The sequence below is a fragment of the Physeter macrocephalus genome, chromosome 12, assembly GCF_002837175.3.
Source record: "Physeter macrocephalus isolate SW-GA chromosome 12, ASM283717v5, whole genome shotgun sequence".
NCBI classification, from domain to species: domain Eukaryota; kingdom Metazoa; phylum Chordata; class Mammalia; order Artiodactyla; family Physeteridae; genus Physeter; species Physeter macrocephalus.
In genome coordinates, this window is record NC_041225.1 from 78047654 (window position 1) to 78068123 (window position 20470).

At 35.4% G+C, this 20470-nt stretch overlaps 1 protein-coding gene across 4 annotated transcripts in view; it reads left to right on the plus strand.

The window, feature by feature from the left end:
- The window catches only part of EHBP1 (EH domain binding protein 1), a 343347-nt gene that overhangs the window by 273011 nt on the left and 49866 nt on the right, over window positions 1–20470 (plus strand). Inside the window, exons 15-17 of one of the 4 annotated variants that reach the window (XM_007108111.4) lie at window positions 8113–8260; window positions 16602–16709; window positions 19864–19988. In XM_007108111.4, coding sequence (XP_007108173.2) covers window positions 8113–8260; window positions 16602–16709; window positions 19864–19988 — 381 coding nt within the window. The remainder of the gene's footprint in view (window positions 1–8112; window positions 8261–16601; window positions 16710–19863; window positions 19989–20470) is intronic. The other 3 variants (XM_007108113.4, XM_024133485.3, XM_024133486.3) reach the window with 3 other exon arrangements.

Sequence of the window (20470 nt, forward strand, 5' to 3'; positions counted from 1 at the left end):
ATTCTGAGAACAGAATCCTGTGAAATATTAGCAGTACTAAATAAAGCACTTTAAAAAAATTTAGGCAAGTTAAAATGTATTTAGCCCAGTTAATAAAAGTCCAACTCCTAAGACTGTATGAAACACTGAAGAACTCAAGTAAGCACAAGATAGTATGGAATATGGGTTTGTTGATAGAAATAGGGTGCTTTGTGCTGTTATAAACACAAATTTACAAAGACTAAGGATGCAAACTACATTATTTGAAATAATATATTTCTAAATTTTGTAAAAGCTTATTTCATGAAAATGTGTGTAGGCATGTTTCTTAAATAGAAAGACTTCTCAATCTATAGTTTTCAACTGACTGAATAAAAATATCTAATGCTATGAAAGACACCCTTGGGTGGGTAATGATCTCAGCAGCTACACTGACAGTTTCTCATGTTCTAATTCACCTTCACAAATCCATGGCATCATTTTTTGGCTAAAGTAATGTCAGTCGGTGACATTTGCGGCAAGTATAAAAAGGACCCCCCATGGCAGCCATTTTTATTTGATTCTTAAGATCCAAAGGCTGCTGAAAGAACAATTGAATAAAGTTGAGGATTGGAGAAGCTTGATATTCTTGTTCTCTGTGAAATGAAACTCTAGTCTTTTTCTTCCCCTTCCCCTTAAAAGCAAAAGTCTGCTAGGGGGTTGTAGCTGTGTCAAAGCCGCTGGGATGCCACTGCTGATCACTTTAATTACTACGACTAAGGAGGATAAAATTAAAAGTAGCACCATTGAAGCAGTGGAAGAAAGCTTGCCTAGATGTCGGTGAACTGTGAAATATAAAAATTGCATACCAATACATTTTTATGGAAAGGAAACAAGGAATTACATTACTTATTCGTGAAGAGTTTGTCCTTAAATTGTCAAGTTTTACTAGTGCGTCTATCTATGGCAGATTGTAGACCATTTTAGAACGATAAGAAAAATAGCAACTTGAAGACATGCTGTGAAGGGCTAAATATTTTTTCAGTTTATGTCCAAAGTGGTTAGTTCTGATCCATCTTCTATATTTGAATATTTTAAATTCGTTGTGTTGAAATACAAGCTTTTTGTACCATAACAGGACTTTTGCCTTATTCTGAAGATGTTAACAAAGAGGAAAGTGAAGCTTAAATGTACCACATTCAGCACTTTTCTGAAGACTTATAATTTAAAGTCAGGAACCTAAGTTTTAAATGAATATAAGTAAGGTAATTTCTCTTTCCCTCTCTGTATTCAGTAGCACAAAGGGGAGTTTAACCTGATTTGTATAGCCCAAGTGTAAGTAAAGAACTGTTGTTGTTTTTTTTAATGACAGTAGCAGTAGGGCCTCAGACAAATTTTCTGAACACCAGTAATGTAATAGCTAGGACCAGCACTTTGAAATCAGACAGACAGTGATTTTAATTCTTACTATGCCATTTACAAGATGTATGACCTTGGGCAGTATATTTAAGTGAGATTCCATTTCTATCAAATCAGAGTCATAGTGGTTACCTCAGAGTGGTGAATGGTAAGTGAGACAACATGTGTGAAAACACTGCACAGGCACACAGCTAGTATTTACTCAAAAATACAGCTTCCATCAAACCCTCTAAAGGGTACATCTGTCTTAAAAAAGCTAGAATGTTCCATATAACTCGGTCTAACTCTGTAAATAATACTGTATAGAAGAAGGTAAATGTTATCAGACCCATTCTTAGAAATAGGAAGCCTACTTCAATTTTTTCAAGTTTATTTAGACTAGGCAGGTAAATGAAAGATTCATAGGTTTCCTGTGTGTTGAATTTTTCGAGTGTACTTTTAATGACAGCAGTCTTCTAAGTTACTTACCTTTGCATCCCATTGAAAAGATTCCTTTATTTTTTTCAGCAGATATAGTAAACAGATGACTTATTTACAGCTGTGAGTCGCTATCTTCTTTTGAATGCAGAAGGGTCAAAACAGATAACACGGGCTTCCCTGGTGGCGCACTGGTTGAGAGTCCGCCTGCCGATGCAGGGGACACGGGTTCGTGCCCCGGTCCGGTAAGATCCCACATGCCGCGGAGCAGCTGGGCCCGTGAGCCATGGCCGCTGAGCCTGCGCGTCCGGAGCCTGTGCTCCGCAACGGGAGAGGCCACAACAGTGAGAGGCCCGCGTACCGCAAAAACAAAAAATAAACAAACAAAAAAAACCAGATAACACATTTCTGTACTTGAGTAGGTTTAGGCAAACCATCATTGTCAGAAATATTCACCTATACAAACATACAAAAATAATGAAATAATCACTGCCCTTACTCTCTGGTCATTTTATTCCTTTGACATAAACAATGTTTCTTTTGAGTAAAAGACACATAGATTTTGTTGCTATCTATTCTTTAAATATTACTGTAAAAACTGAGTTTAAAAAAATTTTTAATTTAATTTTATTTATTTTTTTATACAGCAGGTTCTTATTAGTTATCCATTTTATACATATTAGTGTATATATGTCAATCCCAATCTCCCAATTTGTAAAAACTGACTTTTAATGAAGCTTATATATAAAAATTAAAATAGTTTTACATATAAGGAATCTGGATATTAATAATACTATCAATTAAATTGGTTGCATAATCAATTGCTATAATTACAAGCTTTTCCTTGTGACCTTAACAATTAACTTCTATTTTTTCAGTTGGTTCTTTGTCTTAAGGAAACTCAATGGGTGAGAAAACAAACAACACAGATATGCCATCCCACTGGAGCCCTCTAAGGTCCAAGCAAAATTATCTCTGTGGTGTTAGGACATTAGTAGAAAAGTAAATCAGGGCAATCTGATAGGGAACTAGAATTCTGTCAGTCAGGCTCAAGATTTTGTGCTGTGTCCATAAACTTTGTTTACTGTAGGGTTTTATGAGTTGTAACCTGCCCTTGCAGTCTGTTAATGAGGCTAAATCTTGCTACTTGAGAACTGAATTACAGCACACCTCTGGGCTAATGGTTATAAACAGAAAGTCCCATTAGGGCTGCATTCTGATTTGTTCATTTACATTTTTTCTATTGTATAGAGAACAATGATGGGTAAATAGGTACAAACAAACAATTTTACATGGAAATTGATAAAGTGTCCCTAATTAGTATTTAGAGTTGGTTTTATTAATAATTGCCTGCTTTAAATTGCACTCTTGGTAAGCTCTCAGAAACATTTGCAGGTGGGAATATTATTGGGGGAGGAGGGGGAAGCGGTAGCTGGTAAGAAAAAACTAGGTTCCCATTGCATATTCATAAAGGTAGAATCATTTATTTCATTTTTACGCAGTTAAGATGACCCAAGACCACTTCATCTTAGTCTGAATCACCAAATTCCAGCTCTGCGAGAAGTTATTACACGCAGTGAAATTCACTTAAACCTAGTTGCCTGAGGCATATCAAATAATGGTTTTTATTAGTGCTCTTAACTTTTCTTAAGTTTGAAAGATGAAAGTTTAGTAAAAGCTCAATTTTCCTCAGTTGGTCATGTAATTTGATACTTTTGGGGGATCAAATAGTTTGAAGGTTAAAAGCAGGGCCCTGTAGTCAGACAGACCTGGGCTGGACTCCTGGCTCTGACATTAGTTCTAGCTGTGTGACCTTGGAACTCTAAACTTAAATATTCTCATTGGTAAAAATCAGGTTGTAAAAATTAAATGAGATCATGCATATAAAGCACTTAGCACATAAAAGCTCAACAAATATCAGCAACCGTTACCAAAGTCACCATTATCAAGCCTGCATTTCCTTTTATTTTCTAAGTTCAGAAGTATTAATAATGAACTAAGGATTTTTGTATATTATTCTTGCGTCTTTGGTCTCACTCTGCCCAGTACGTACTACTACTCTAACTACAAATAAGCTCGTGTCTCTAAATATTAAGAAAATTTCCCTTGAGGGACTTCTGGTTGTCCAGTGGCTAGGACTCTGCGCTCCCAATGCAGGGGGCCCGGGTTCGATCCCTGGTCAGGGAACTAGATCTCACACGCACGCCGCAACTAAAGATCCCGCATGCTGCAAAGCAGATCCCCCACGCGGCAACGAAGATCCCTCGTGCCTCAACTAAGACCCGGTGCGGCCAAAATAAATAAATATTTTTTTAAAATAAAAGAAAATTTCCCTTGAATGTTAGATCTCTCTTCTTTTGCCCCTACCACCCACCCCAAAAGCCTACCATCTCATGTCTTTCCTCCCTTCCCCCAAGACTTTTTAAAAATAACTTTTATTACAAGAGTAGTAGTACATGTGTATTATAGAAAGTTAGAAAATGAAGACAAAGAAAACAAAAATATCACATTTCCATACCCAGATATCTCTACCATGACAATTTTGTGAATAACCTTCCAAGTCTTACGTATTTATTTTGCCAAAAAGACAAAACGAAGTTATTACTGTATAAACTGTTTTTTCAGTCAAGTTGTATTTTCTCTCATTTAATAACTCTAATTATATTCAGATTTCTCTAATTGATTCAACAGTGTCTTTTACAGCTGGTTTATCCAAACTAGTATCTAACCTAGGACTACACATTGCATCTGGTCAAGTCCCTTTTGTTGGTGGAGATGGTGATTAGTTGTTTTTTTGTTGTGTTTGTTTTCATAACTCTTATTAAAATGACCAGATTAATTGGCCTGAATATACTACTTTCTAGATTTGTTTGGTTGCTTCCTTGCTGTGTCATTTATCATGTTTCTCTGTCTCCTGTGTTTATGATAAACTGGAGGTTGTATCTGAAGGTTTAATAGATTCACTTTAGACATCTGGGCTAGACTATTATAGGTGGTGTTCGCTTCATGTGCTTCATATCAAGAAAACATATAACAGGGACTTCCCTGGTGGTGCAGTGGTTGAGAATCCACCTGCCAATGCAGGATACACGGGTTTGATCCCTGGTCCAGGAAGATCCCACATGCCACGGAGCAACTAAGCCCGTGCGCCACAACTACTGAGCCTGTGCTCTAGGGCCTGCGAGCCACAACTACTGAGCCCGCGTGCTGCAACTACTGAAGCCCATGCACCTAGAACCCATGCTTTGCAACAAGAGAAGCCACCTCAATGAGAAGCATGTGCACTGCAACGAAGAGTAGCCCCCACTCACCACAACTTGAGAAAGCCTATGTGCAACAATGAAGACCCAACACAGTCAAAAATAATTTAAAAATTAAATTTAATTTAAAAATTTTAAAAAAACATAACATATGGTTGACTCAACATTAGTGATGCTAAGACTGACCATTAGAGTAGTGGATTCTAAGCCCTGATCTAGTTCTGATCTCTCCATTTAAAATTAGGTTTTCCTCTTGCAATTAGGAAATAATCTGTGTGGTGTTACTTAAGCATATGGTCCAATTATTAATGCTGTAAAACAAACAATCCCAAACTTAATGGTGTAAAAATTTTTTTTATTCTCAGATTCTATGGGTCAGGACTTCAGATAGGGTACAGTGTGGATGCTTTGTCTCTGTTCCACATTGTCTGGGGTGTCAGCTGGGGAGACTGGAACAGTTAGAGGTGACCCAAAATGGCTAAAAGTGGAGATTCTGAAGAAGGCTTTATTCACATGTTTGACACATGAGCCAGGAAGACTTAAGGCTGAACTTGGCTGGGAATGTGGACTGCTGCACCTACGTGTAGCTTAGGATTCTCACAGCATGACAGCTGGGTTCCCAGAAAGTACAAAATGCAAGAATTTCAAGAGAACTGGGCAAAAGGGGTGTAAGCCTTTTCTGACCTAGCCTTGAAAATCACCTGCAGCACTTCTACATTCTGTTGATTATGTTCAAGTCACTAAAGCTGGCCCACACTCAAGGGGAGGGGAATTAAGCTTTACCTTTTGATGAGGGAATGGCAAGGTCACATTGCAGAAAGCATGTGGGATGAGAAATACTGTCATGGCCATCTTTGGAAAATACATAATATTATTATTATAGCTGGTATTATTTTTTAAAGTTGAGCTTTCTGTAATTGACTGGGACTATTTAGTTACCCTAAACTTCAGTTCCCACTGGAAAGACAGGATAAGTGTTTGATTTTTTTCCTTTAATTAGTAATTTTCAGGAGTTGTTTTAAAAGCTACCTCAAATGAGTTTATATATCCTTCTAAGAACTTTTTGAATGTCATAATGAATTGATGAGTTTTCATTTATTCAGTGTGTGATTTCGTTGATTCAATTCATTGCAGTCATTGTTTGCTTGTTTGTTTTGATACTGAAATTGCTTCAGTTTGTCCACTGGGAGCTTCAAACTTGTCTCTGGGTCCATTCAATACCTCTGTTAATCTACCCGCATTAATTTTGACAGCTCTCTATTCTAGCCATCTCAAAATTTGTGAAAGAATTGCCTAGCCTTGAACTCCTCCAAGCTAGTGTCTTACCCCTGTCTCTTCTGACTCAGCTTTTTTCTTCTCTCTACATCTAATCAGTTACTAAGAATTGGTACAGGTACCAATTCTAGCTCTGATGTATTTCTTACACCTGTCTCCTTCCATTCCCATTGCCACCATACCAAATCTGAATCTCATTATAGCTTCCTTGTACAGTTTATAAGAGCCTCCCAAGTAGTCTCTTTCCAGTCCCCCTATGCCAGCCTATCGTATACGCTGTTGTCAGATTAATCTTTAATCTTTCTCAGATACAACTCAAGTTGATCATTCCCCTTGACAAAAAAAAAAAGAAAGAAGGAAAAAAAAGACACACACAAAAACAAACCTCTTTCTTCTGAACTCTTCATCTGTTTTTATCACACCCCCTTATTGTGGCTGTTTTATCTTTCCCTCTATAATATAAACTTTGAAAGTATAAATCGTTAAGTTTTCGTATCTAGTACCAAGTACCAAGGTATGTAGTAAGGACCAAAGATACAAAGATAAATCACGTCTAGCTCCTGCCTTCAAGTAGCTCAGTTCTACTGAGAAGGAGACATTTGTACAGAGTTATAACTTGACAGGTTTTATTTTAAAAAGTAATCTCACACACACACACACACACACACACACACACACACACACACACACACACGGTACTATAGTAACATAGAAGAAGGAGAACTTCATTCCACCAGTGGGGAGGAGGGAAGAGTAGTCAGGGGAAGTTTAGTGGATTTAAACTGAATCTTGAAGAATGAGTAGGAGTTAAATAGATGATAGAAGAACATTTCAGGAAGATGAAATGATATATTCAAATCCATGGATGCATGAAACTACATGATACAAACAATTTTGTATAAATAGATGTGAGGTTTTATAGAGATTGAGAGAGGTTAAGGGAAGATAACTGCACAGATATGTTGGGGCCATATTATTTCAGGCTTTGTTTTGTCATAATAATGCTTTATATCATATACTTTCCAGTTTACAAAGCAATTTCACATTGATTATTTGCAATTCATAATAACCCTTTTTTAGGAGGCAAAACCTATTTTAGTTATTTAATTCTCTGTCATTTTTAGTTATTTTAAATATCAAAAACCACACTAGATTTTACTTTCTCTTCTCAATGTTTGTCTGGGGGGAAGGCATAGTAGAAATGAGGACAGAAGTACATCAATTACCCAATTCTGATTTTTAAACTATCAACAACAGTAACTGTGGAACTAATGTATACTATCCCCATTCCTGCTGTAGCCCCCTAAAAATACCACTTCCTATATTTGATCAACATGATGTAGCAGCATTTTCTGCTATCAAAGGTTTCTTTTAGCCAGTGCTCTATGCCTTTACTAGAAAATTGCAAGTTAAATTCTAATCTTAAAAAAATAAGGTATTAATTGAAATTCTGTTTTCAGTATTGTTACTTTTTTCCTATAAGCCTGATTATTTTATTAATAGTAGATCCTGCTCTTTTCTCAGTAATTATATTGCCAAACATTCTTTAAAGGCTAGTTTGAATCTTTAACAGACATAATACAATAATTTGTAAATGTTTTTTAAAAATCTGATTCTTGGATGTCTTTTAAAAATGGTATGACATCCAACTGATATAGAGCATCCTATTTATAATGTGGGCCAAGCACCATGCTGTAAACCAGTTACTATCATGATGATCAGATTGAAAATGAAATTGCATTTCTGTCAATTACTGAGTTGGCAACTGTTCAATATATCTTAGCAGCAAGATGAAGAGCGACGTCGGCAGCTGAGAGAGAGAGCTCGTCAGCTAATAGCAGAAGCTCGATCTGGAGTGAAGATGTCAGAACTTCCCAGCTATAGTGAAATGGCTGCAGAAAAGTTGAAAGAAAGGTCAAAGGCATCTGGAGGTGAGTTAAAGAATCTTGTATCATATTCTACACACAACCCCGAAATCCGCAATGGACGTTTTGGGACTTTTTATTCTTACTTCAAAATGTTGTGCATCAAATACATAAAGTTTCTAGCCTATCAGTATGTTACAAAAAACTTAAAGCATAGTAAATTAGAAGATGACTATTGCCAATTTCCAAATCAACTCAAGAAGTACTTTGATTATGATTAAGTATGATTAGTACTCAAGAAATACTAAGAATATGATTTAGGAGAAAACTCAGACGGGCCTTGGTTTGTGATTCCCCGTGATGCCTCATTAATTGTATTAGGAGTGAGTAAAATGCAATCAAGTCCTCAACATGTAGATCACAAGACTTGTTAGTGGAGAGCTTTGGCATGAGAGATTTTCACTTTGAACCAGATCTTTGGAAAGTAGCTTTAACAGTGTTCCAGCATTATAGCCTGACATGTAAGCATTTTGAATAAGTCCCATATGCATTTCTTCTTAGTCTCTTGGTTCGAAGAGGGTCTTTTTCAATATCTGTACAAATTATTCTAAGCTTTATTTTCGGACAAGGACTGTGCATATAATTAAAGGGAATTTTAGTTTTGCCTCTCAGTGCTCAATTTGGGCATCTTTAACTTGAAACTTCTTACATTTTTATTTGAGTAGTATATTCAAGAGGCCTGTGCGGTTTTTTATTTCAAAAGTATGTGACCTGTTTATCTACCAAAACCTGCCAGGTACTTGTCCTGAGTTAATCTTAAATGCTAAGATCACCCTGGAGAGTAGGCAAGTGAGGACTCGAATAAGACCTTAGCGAACTGAAACAAAGGAAACGATTTCTAGGTCAATGATAAGTTTCTTCAAAGTAAACTGAAACTTACTGCTGTTATTTCTAATTGATTCCTTATATTAAAATCTTACTGTTGTAGAGCAGTCCAACCAATGCCTATAGCATATAACCTTCCATCCCATACATTTGAAAGCTGCTTTCCCAAGTAGCTGTGTATCTGTCCATCTGGTATTCTCAGAATGTTTGTTTCTTAGTTAAATCCTTCATCTTACCTTTTCAACTCCTGTCATTCAGAATTTTTATTACAGTTTCTATACTCACCACTAAAGTTTTATAGTAACAGCAGTAACTACTCACAGCTACATTATATAATGCTATTATAATTTGCTTTCCTTTATGATTAGTAACAAGATGTTTCTTTGATATCATAAAAATTCCAGATATTCTAGGTAAATCTTAAAATCTTTGCCTCCTTGTATCTCAGAAAGATAGAAAAATCCTCATATTCTTGACCCTCCAGATAGACTGCCCTAAAGCTACTAATACTACCTCCGTGTGGTATCATAAACCCATAGAAGAGCAGTAATAATAAGATAGAGAGGCATCCACTGTCTCAATTTTTTTTTCCAACAGTGAGCAGATAACAATGCTAAATGAGTTGTGAACTCTGGGAAGGCTAAGAATTAAAAATTTCTGATTAATGGTGTGGGATGAGTCAGCTATGTAATTGGTCTTATCTCTATAATCCAACCCCAGTTGAGGCTAAGCCAGGACTAGACTAGGTAGAGAGACTTAGTGTTACAACCCTCAAAATGGGTATCTTCCCAACTTGGTAACTAGGGAAAGTGAAGACCTGATTTTGGCATCATTCAGCAGTCAACAGAGTGAATAAAGAGCAAGTGAGGATTGGATCTCTGAAGTTAGCAAAGAAGTACAGACTAGAAAAGGAAAAGCCAGGTGAAATGAAGACGGGACAGGGTTCAACAGATGACTTATGAGAACCTGCTGAAGAGTCTAGACTGTTCCCTAAGGAGACCAAAGTGCCCAGGGTCCATTTCTCTCATAGGACACACCATACCTTGGATGTTGGAAACGGCCACATATCAGATGATAGGCTCTTAATCAGAGCTAAGGTTGAGCTACAAGCAGTGCAGGCCTATTCCTTGACCTCAGTGGTGGATATTGGCCTGTCTTCATAAAGGTGTATGGATCCGACTAGGTCTGCTCTGGCATCAAGGCCTAAGCTGAAGCTATCAAGGCTGGAGGCGGGGAAGAGACCTTTAGGTCAAGGGTGAGGGTAAAATTCCTGCCTAGAATTCAACCATTCATACATACACATTTATCTGTTTAGCAGAGCCAGTCACTGTGCTAGGCCGGGATTCGGCAAACTTCCTGGAAAGGGCCAGAGTAAATTTTTATAGCTTTTGCAGACCGTATGTTCTTTGTCTTAACTACTCGACTCTGCTCTTGTAGTCTGAAAGCAGGCTTGAACAATATGTAAATTAATGGGCATGCCTGTTATTTACCCCAAAATGGTGGTGGGCTGGATTTTGCCCCCATGCTATAGTTTGCTGACCCTTACGTAGCAAATGAGAAATACACTTGATTTCACAAGAGTCTAATTCCTAAATGAAAATAACCCTATGGGGTTGATAAGTCAGGGGAAACAGTTAACAAATTAGTGTCCGTTCTTCCAATGTCTAATGGGAATTATCAGGTCTGAATAAGGAATAGTGTGAAAGGAGGAGAGGGAAATGAGTAGGGACCAGCCTAGAAGACAGACTAGGGTGGGAAAATTTTTGGAAGCAGTGGTCCAAAGTGACAAAGAAGAGGGGGGTAGTCAAGAGCTGAAATAATAAGGTGAAAGCACAACCTAGGGGACGTGTTGAACATGATACTCAAACTCACTGCCTGAACCTACTTGAAAAGCCTGTTTTTTTCCATTCTCAGCAGCCAGCCTCAGTGAGGAAAGGAAAACTTAGTAAGTTTGAGGTGAGGTGTCATAAGCCTCAGGTGTCCGCAGAAAATATATGCAAGATATTTTAGGTCATGTAAAGCCAGGTATTCAAGCATCCCACTTGCATCCTATTTCAACCAGAAGTAGCCTAATTCTTGTGAAATAACAGAATCAGTCCAAGGAGCTACAGCCTAGCTTTTACTTGTCCTCCTCTTGACATAATTTTAGGACCTAGAGGAGAGTCAGGTGATATTGTGGTATACTACATGTGTTTTTTCAATTTCTGCTTCATTGTTTAGTTATAGACCTATAACAGCCTCCTTTTGAAATCCTCATTTTAGGAAACAAACTTGTGGGTTCATTTATTGTATTGATCTTACTTGGAAAGGTACAGTTGTTTGTGGATGAATTGTGGTATTTTCATTTTTAGTTGTATGGTATTGTGGTCAGAGAATATGCCCTGAATTTCTGCTTTGAGAATTAATAAGTTTTTATTTTGGCCAAATAAATGTTACATTTTTATTAATGGCCCATGGGCACTTGCAAGGAAGGTGTTTATCTAATTTGAAGATGATATTATAATATATCATATATTTATTATATATTACATGGGATATTGTATATGATATAGATTTTGTATATTTTATGTGTACTTATATATGTGTGTATATTTTGTGTATATATGTCATATATGTATTTTTTTATTCTGTAGCTTATCACTTTGGTTTGGGTTAGGGGAGGGTCATTGAACTTTTAAACTGACATTTTTGCCTCTCTTTGATTTACATGGAGTAGTGTACTTTGTTTTTTCATTTCAAATGAATAAATGAAAATTTAAAAATTTTATCCATGAGAATGTTTGTGTGCCTGCATTATCCTTATTTCAGTTATGGCAAATAGATTTATCTAAATTTGTTGACCCAAAATAAAATCTTACAGGCCTTCAGTAATTTTTATTTTCAGCTTCTATTAATAATATATTTGTATTGTTTTCTATCATTTGTTTGATTTCTATAGAATAACTTTAAAAGTTATGAATTTTATAGGGGACCTTCAATGAGAATTTTAAAATCATGATGCAAATGAGAAATTTTATTCTAAATATTTTTTTCTTCCTGGGAAGAAACAGTTTCGTGTACACTTAGGTACAATCTCTATGTTCTCTAAACCACCATTTTGTGTGAATATTTTTTTAAATTTATTTATTTTTGGCTGCGTTGGGTCTTCATTGCTGCACGCAGGCTTTTTCTAGTTGCAGGGAGCAGGGGCCACTCTTTGTTGTGGTGCACGGGCTTCTCACTGCGATGGCTTCTCTTGTTGCGAAGCACAGGCTCTAGGCGCACAGGCTTCAGTAGTTGTGGCTCGCAGGCTCAGTAGTTGTGGCGCATGGGCTTAGTTGCTCCGCGGCATGTGATATCTTCCCAGACCAGGGCTTGAACCCGTGTCCCCTGCATTGGCAGCCAGGTTCTTTTTTTTTTTTTTTTTTTTTTTTTTTTCGGATTCTTAACCATTGCACCATCAGGGAAGTCCCTGTGAATATGTTTTTAATGGTGGCCTCAATTTCTTTTTCTAAAAGTGCAGATATTCTTTTTTTACTGTCACCAGATATCCTGATTTTTCATTCAATTTATTTATAAATGATAAGTATTGTAAGACTGGCCTTATTGCTGTGCTATTAATCATACCATTGGGATCCCCATTTTGCTTATAGTGCTGTGCAGTGTCAGTTGGAATGCATTGTCTCATTCCAGTGTATGTATATACAATCTCTTTTTACCTTTTCCTACACACATTATACATGCCATACTTGCAGACCACCTTCCATTGTGTATTGGATCTCTAGTTTACTTTCTGCCACACTTACCTACTGGATTTTCAGTGGTTAGCCATAAAGATATATATAACCTTATATATATCGTATATATAATGTGTAATATTTTAAACACACACACAAAGACAAACATGCACTTTAATTCTGCTAAAATGCATTTAGAGTATTTCGACAGGTGTTAAGAAATGTGTAACATTTTAACTATTGAAAAGAATTCGTGTTCATTGTAAACCTGAAGTCAGTGAATGGAAAGAAAGTGGAAACCTATTCTTAAGAAAACCTGAGCTGTATGGGAGATCAATTTTTACTTTTCCCCTTCCCAAATAGTAATCCTTTTATCTAAGATTAACAATACATATATAAACATTGAGTTAACCCACTCAGCATTACTGGTGAGTGGTAGTATAGAGATTTCATTTAGCCGGGAAATAAAATGAATGGCACCTGTTTAACATCACACAGGAGCCTGGCACTGTGTAAAGGGGTAATGAATATCCCACTGCATAACCCCAGGACCTGAAGTACCAATATCCAACCACAGTTCCAGACTTAGCTTCTTTTCATAGCAGTGCTGTCCTAGTCACTGGCTGGAGAGTCATCTGCCTCACTCTTCCTCTCCTCAGTATCCCTCCCCCAGCCACCCAATATCCAGTTTGTTTTCGAGTCATACCCACTCCCAGTTCTTTTATGATAGGTTAAGCTCTCCATATTACTTACCTGGAGGTTATAACAGTCTCCAGCTTGGATTTCCTGCCTCCACCCTTTGTGTGCTAGAGTCCAACATCTTACTCAGCAATATCGCATGAAGGATGCTGTCACATGGCTCCAGGGATTGCACTCCCACGTGCAATCCCTGGACCACTTTTTCCTTCACATATGAAGGCATATCAGAATGTAAGCAAGAGTGATATTTTAGGAATAATACTGCAGCTACTCTAATTTATAAAAAAAAAAAGCATAAGCTTCAGTGCTTATATTACTAGTAATTATTTTATACATATTTCACAACTGATTACCATGAAACACTGTGGTAAGAAACTGCTTATATAGACTGCTGTCTGTTAAACAGCACATTGCTGATCATGTTTGAACACAAATGTCTCTCTGTTCCTACCAAGTAAAATCTAAACTTCCTATCCTACCCTTCAATGCTCTCTGCAGTTTTACCTTTCAAGTCTTACCTCCCGTTATTTCCCTTTAAGTATGCTTGAGCAAAATAGGACTTTATACCATTCTTTGAACATAACCTACCCTTTCCTGCTCTCATGCCTGTAGTGCCCTTCCCTCAATTGTACTTTTTGAAATCCTGTACATTTCTGAAGACCCAATTTAAAGGTTAGTGCTTCCAAAAAAATAATTCCTGGTGCTACTGGCAAAGAATAATCTTTTCCTCCCTTGAATTTTCTCTATACCTTATTTTTACCCCATAACACTTAACTGTCCTACATGGTATTATAGTCATTTGAATGTATAACTTTAAGGTGGAATAAGCGTCTTATACAACTTGGTATCTCTTCAACATCTAGCAGTGTTTTGTAAATTGCAGATCCGGCATATAGTAGAAGTTTTTTGAATAAATAAATGAATGAATGTTTAATTTTTTTTGTTTTGTTTTGTTTTGCGGTACGCGCGGGCCTCTCACTGTTGTGGCCTCTCCCGTTGCGGAGCACAGGCTCCGGACGCTCAGGCTCAGCGGCCATGGCTCACGGGCCCAGCCGCTCCGCGGCATGTGGGATCTTCCCAGACCGGGGCACGAACCCATGTCCCCTGCATCGGCAGGCGGACTCTCAACCACTGTGCCACCAGGGAAGCCCTGAATGTTTAATTTTTTGTTTTCACTCTATATTAATTCTGGTCAGTAGTAACCAATAAAGGCTGGTTGCAGCAACAAAGTACTGTACTCTAATAACTATTGGTAGTAAACTATCTCTGGTAAGAGGAAGTGTTCTGAATACTTACTTGGCACTCAGGAAATATTTGTTATTTCATTTCCCTTTACTACAAAATTATTTAGAGAAGAATTTTTGAGGATAATGAAGATAAAGGTGCTGACTTTTATGAAATTAGTCAAATAGTTGTACTAAATACAGTTGATAAGACAAGCTCTCTCAACTGATTGTACTTAAATAATATAGCCAAGTATAATACCTTAGCAATTTGAAAGCATTTAGCAGTGCTTTTCCCCTGGGGGCATTTCTCATTCTTTTTCTCTGTGTTGTATTCTTCTATATGGCTTACATAGTACATAGGAAGTCTTCAATAAATGTAAACTATTATTAATATTAATGCTCATAGTAAATATTTACTTGGGAAGCCCAAAATCAAACACAAAACTCTACAGGGAAAAGGACAAATATTGAAGGTTTAAGCCAAAGCTATAGAATTTAGTATTTCTCAATTGTAATAACCTTTGGAACACCTCATTATTAATAAAAGTTGCCCTATGAAAAATAAACTGTAGAATAGTAGGGATATTCTTCAACTCCCAGGGCTAGACAGATATTTCTCCAAAAGGTACATTGCCTGTCAATAGCAGAATTTAAAGCTTAACTTCTAATATACAAGTCAAATTATTGCTATAACTTTTTAAATGTATAATATTCAAAATTACTTAACCAATTTTATCACTAGGGTTTAAAAAGGAAAAATATGTAATAGAAATCTTTTTTAAAATGATACCATTAATTAATTATGACCTAAGACGTTTTACTAAGTGTATAAAAAAATAGTGTGACTACCTTATTCCCATGTATTTAATTTTGAATAACAAGTGTTTCTACCAGCTTTATGTCTTCCAAGATGTACTGTCTTAATTGTTTCTGAACTTTCTTTTGCATAAAGGTACTGTCTATTCTCGTCTCAATCTTGTCTCTTAATTCATCCATAATGCTTTTGATAATATTTCATTAATAGCACAAAAGCATTCAAGTCTTCATGCAAAAGATTTAAATATAGCTACAAGTTTATAAAGAATGAGTTGTTTCTTTATACATTTATATCTAATAAATGATAAAAATGTGAAATTTAGAAACGTTATTTGATGACTTTGTTACCAAACCAACTTTATTTTTTTTTAATATTTTTATTTATTTGTTTGTTTGTTTGTTTTTGGCTGTGTTGGGTCTTCATTGCTGTGCGCAGGCTTTCTCCAGTTGTAGCAAGAGGGGGCTACTCTTTGTTGCGGTGCGCGGGCTTCTCATTGTGGTGGCTTCTCGTTGCTGAGCATGGGCTCTAGGCACACAGGCTTCAGTAGTTGTGGCACGCTGGCTCAGTAGTTGTGGCTTGTGGGCTCTAGAACGCAGGCTCAGTAGTTGTGGTGCACGGGCTTAGTTGCTCCACGGCATGTGGGATCTTCCCGGACCAGAGCTTGAACCCGTGTCCTCTGCATTGGCAGGCGGGTTCTTAACCACTGTGCCACCAGGAAAGTCCCCCAACTTTATTTTTGTGTACTGTTATTAGAGATTACCAGTAGATTGCATTTTAAAACATGGGGATTCAAGGAGCTCAGTGATTCAGAGACAGCATGTGACAAATTGTCAAAATTTTTGCATCTGCTTTGATGTGACAATTCATCTTTGACATATGAATGTAAAATATAAATGTTAATCCAATAGTGAAAAAGTAAGTTAAAACTGATTTCTTAACTTCCTCATCTGTGTCAGACCTGAATTTGAACTGTCATTACAATACTAGTTTTTTTCCTTAGTGTTTCTAACAAATGATATAAAATAGAAATAATATACTAACATTATTGCTACATTTTCCTACAGATGAAAATGATAAAGTTGAGATAGATACTAAGGAGGAGATTTCCGAAGGCTTTGTTGTAGGAGGTGGAGATGAACTTACTAACTTAGAAAATGACCTTGATACTCCCGGTAATTTCAAATTATAAATATTTTGTGTCCTGCTGCATGGCAAACTCTTATATTTTTATTATAACTGTTTATTAACTATTAAAACTGTTATATTTTTATTATTATCTCATTAATAATGATAATAAGTTCTTTTAGTAGTTTTATTACATCTTACACTCTCACAAATCATTTAGCTAAATCCACTTTCCATCAATTTTGTTATTATTTTGTTTTAGGCTTAATGTTAAAATTAGCAATAAAATTGAAATAGCAAATTTTAGTTTTTCTCTTATTACTGAGATTCACTTTTATATTTTATGTTATATGGGACAATTTGTAGACATTTATGATTGGTTCCCTTCTCAGCCTACATATTTTGTTGTGATGTTGTAAGGTATAGATGTAGTACCTATGGAATGCTTCAAATGTAAATCTAAACCATGGATCAGATTTTCTGATTTGGTTTGGAATTGATAGTCTTAGTGGTAATATTATTTTATAAATTTTGTGCTTACCTTAAATATTTAAATATTACTACTAATAAATTATTTTATATATACTTAATAACTGATCACAATAAAACTCTTTGGAAACTGCTTATATAGATTACTGTTAAATTCATCTCATATTGTATATCAATAAATATTATACCGATAATCACATTTGCAATTGAACTTCTGAGTTATTGTATAAAATATAAAGATACTTGCTGATGGTGAAGTAGATGAGTGTTCCATATGCACTACCTTTATAAGTCAGCAGCAGGTAGCTTTGTATATGTGAGAGGTTCCATAAATACTTATTGAATTGAATTCTTAGAGCAATAAAAAGTCTTTGGCAATCTCTTTAAACTTAAAGGTAAGAAAGTGAAATCCGTAATATTTATCTTTTCCTGTAAAAAGCTACAGGGAGGGAGAGCAGGTATTCTTCCCAGCCCTGGCATGTCCCTACAATGCTAACTTGCTTTGTTTCTTCTCTATTTGAAATCATGCTGTTACTTCTCCAAGAAACAATCAAACATGGTCTTCCTAACTATAGAGAGCACCCAAAAAAAATCTGTGTCTTTTGTCAGTAGCTCCTTCATGGTCTAGTATTAAATAATACTTTTACTAGATACAGGTCAGTATATTTATAATTGTACAAGTCCAGGAGAATGCTGATATTTAAGGAAACTTAAAAGAAAATTAACCCCAAATTAAGACTGCGTTTTACTTATTTCTATTTAAAATACTTTAGCACTTGGGTAAGTTTGATTTTTCTTTTTGAAAAAAATTTTTGTTGTTGCTTACCCACCCTCTCACCACAACCACCATCAAAGTCTTTAGTAGAAACCAGTATCATCTCTTTACCACGGAGGGCATTCAGAAGTACAGAATTAAAGCCTTAACATTCGATTCATGGAAGTATAAAATCAGGGACAATAAGTGGTTCATATTTCCTGATTTAACAGTAGATTATGAAGACTCTAGAAATTAGCCCATTCTTGGGTAAGATAAGGAGAATTTTCTAGTTTTAGTTATAGCAACTTTATGGGATATTTTAATGTATTTAAAGGTTGGTTAATATTAGGCCTAACAGGCTTGATTCTTGTCCTTCTTAAAAACACTCTTCCTACTTTTTGTATACCTAAAAAGAAAACACATCTCAGTCTTCCTGTTTTTGGAGTTAACTAATATATTGTTTACAGCTCTCCAGCATGCCAATAAGTGTTGGCGAGTGCATAGGACAGACTTTCCAATTCAGAGTATGGTTTATTTCATGGCAGTAAGAAATAGGAATGCAAACTGGAATCTGGAAGCATGTAGCATACATTATGATTTTTTATCCTGGCTTTATTTTCCCCAAAATTCTTTTTTTAATATGTATATAAAAGTCATAATTTTTTAATAATAAGTTTAATCTTTATCTTGATTTGACCATAGTTCATCAGATATTGTTTAAAAGAGAAGCCTGGCAATATAAACTGACCAATTTGCATGAAAGTAATGATAATAGCATTTATTAAGAGTCTTACAATTAGAAAACTTATTAATCGTTATGAAAAATATCATTCATCAAATGGTTGGCATGTCTTTTATAATCATTTTATTAAAGAGTTGCTTTGAGTGAATTTGTTTAAATAGAATTATTTGTTTCCGTTTGCTTCTGAACTATTTTATTAAATAAAAATTAATTTACTTGCTAAAAATAATTTGAAATTGTTTATTTTTAAAGTTATAGCCATTTTTTATTTATTTTAAATTTCTATTCATATTTCATACATTCCAAAATGTGATAATCTTTATTGTACTTCTACCCTCTAATTAGAAGGTATTTGTAAACATATACCCTGTTTCAACGCTGGGTATATATGTATACGCATAAACATTGGAACATTGGATTCTAACAGTGTGTACATGACTGTCTAAGATCATGTTAAGAACTTAATATGGCATTATATGTCTAAATTTAATATACTAGAAGAATTGAAACAATAAAATAATATAATTTATAATCAAATGTGTTACCTCTTTTAAATACCTACTTTGTAATACTTTGTTTTATTATGTACAACCTATACAGTTGCTAATATAAATATGTACATCAAATATGGGCTTAGGTTTTCAGGTAAGCATAGCTGCTCTTAACTGTAGAATAACTAAATAGTCTTTAGGCATGTTGACTGACTATATTCTTTAAGGGGACTGATTTTGGGGAAAAGTACATATATATGCATGTATATCATACACACACACACACACACACACACACACACACACACACACACCTCAGAATATATGCTAAAAGACTAGATTTTATTTATTCCCACCACAAAAAAGAAATGATAATTTTGTGACATGATAGAAGTGTTAACTAATGCTGTGGTGGTAATCATATTGCAATATATAAATGTATCAAATCAACACATTCTACATCTTCAACTTACACAACGTTACATATCAATTATGTCTCAATTTTTAAAAAGGGAATATAGTCAATATCCCTAAAGACTACTTAGTTATACTATAGTTATATGGTATGTAGTGTAGTTTATGTATACATACATACATATATATATAAAGAGTTCTGCTCTTTTTTTTAATATAGTAATATTTTTATGAAGTCCTTTAAATTGATAGCCTACACATCTAAATGCATCTCATACAGTTATTCATAGTATTTGCATATTTAACAGAACAAAACACTAAGTTGGTGGACTTGAAGCTGAAGAAACTCCTAGACAGTCAGCCACAGGTGGCAAATTCACCTTCCAGCGCTGCTCACAAAGCTATAACTGAAAGTTCAGAGCAAGACATTAAGGTAAATCTTACTTGTTTAAAATATTTGACTTAGTATCTGTGTATTCTAATTTCCACTGGCGCTTCATAATCCTAAAGTCAGTTTCTTACCAAATTCTTCACATTAAGATTAAGATATACAGATTTTTATTAAATAGCCAATAAATTAAATACCAGTATGGTAATCAGTATTCAGGTACTGTTTTTCAGAGAAACTACTACTTTAAGTTGATATGTCAGTAAAAGTAAAAACTATTCTTGACTTCTGTATGCATTTGTATTTTGCTAACGAGAATATTGCTAAGAGAATTCTAGCATATTCTATCATCTTCAGCCTTTGACCTGTTAAGATGAATTAATTCCTGAAGATGGTATGTGATTGAATATAAATTTTTAAGATACTTGCATGTGCTTTGTGCCAATATAAATCTTACCTTGTGTAAGATTTTAGCCAAAATGCAACATTATAAGATGATGATGATAATGATGATGATTTGTAGTGTT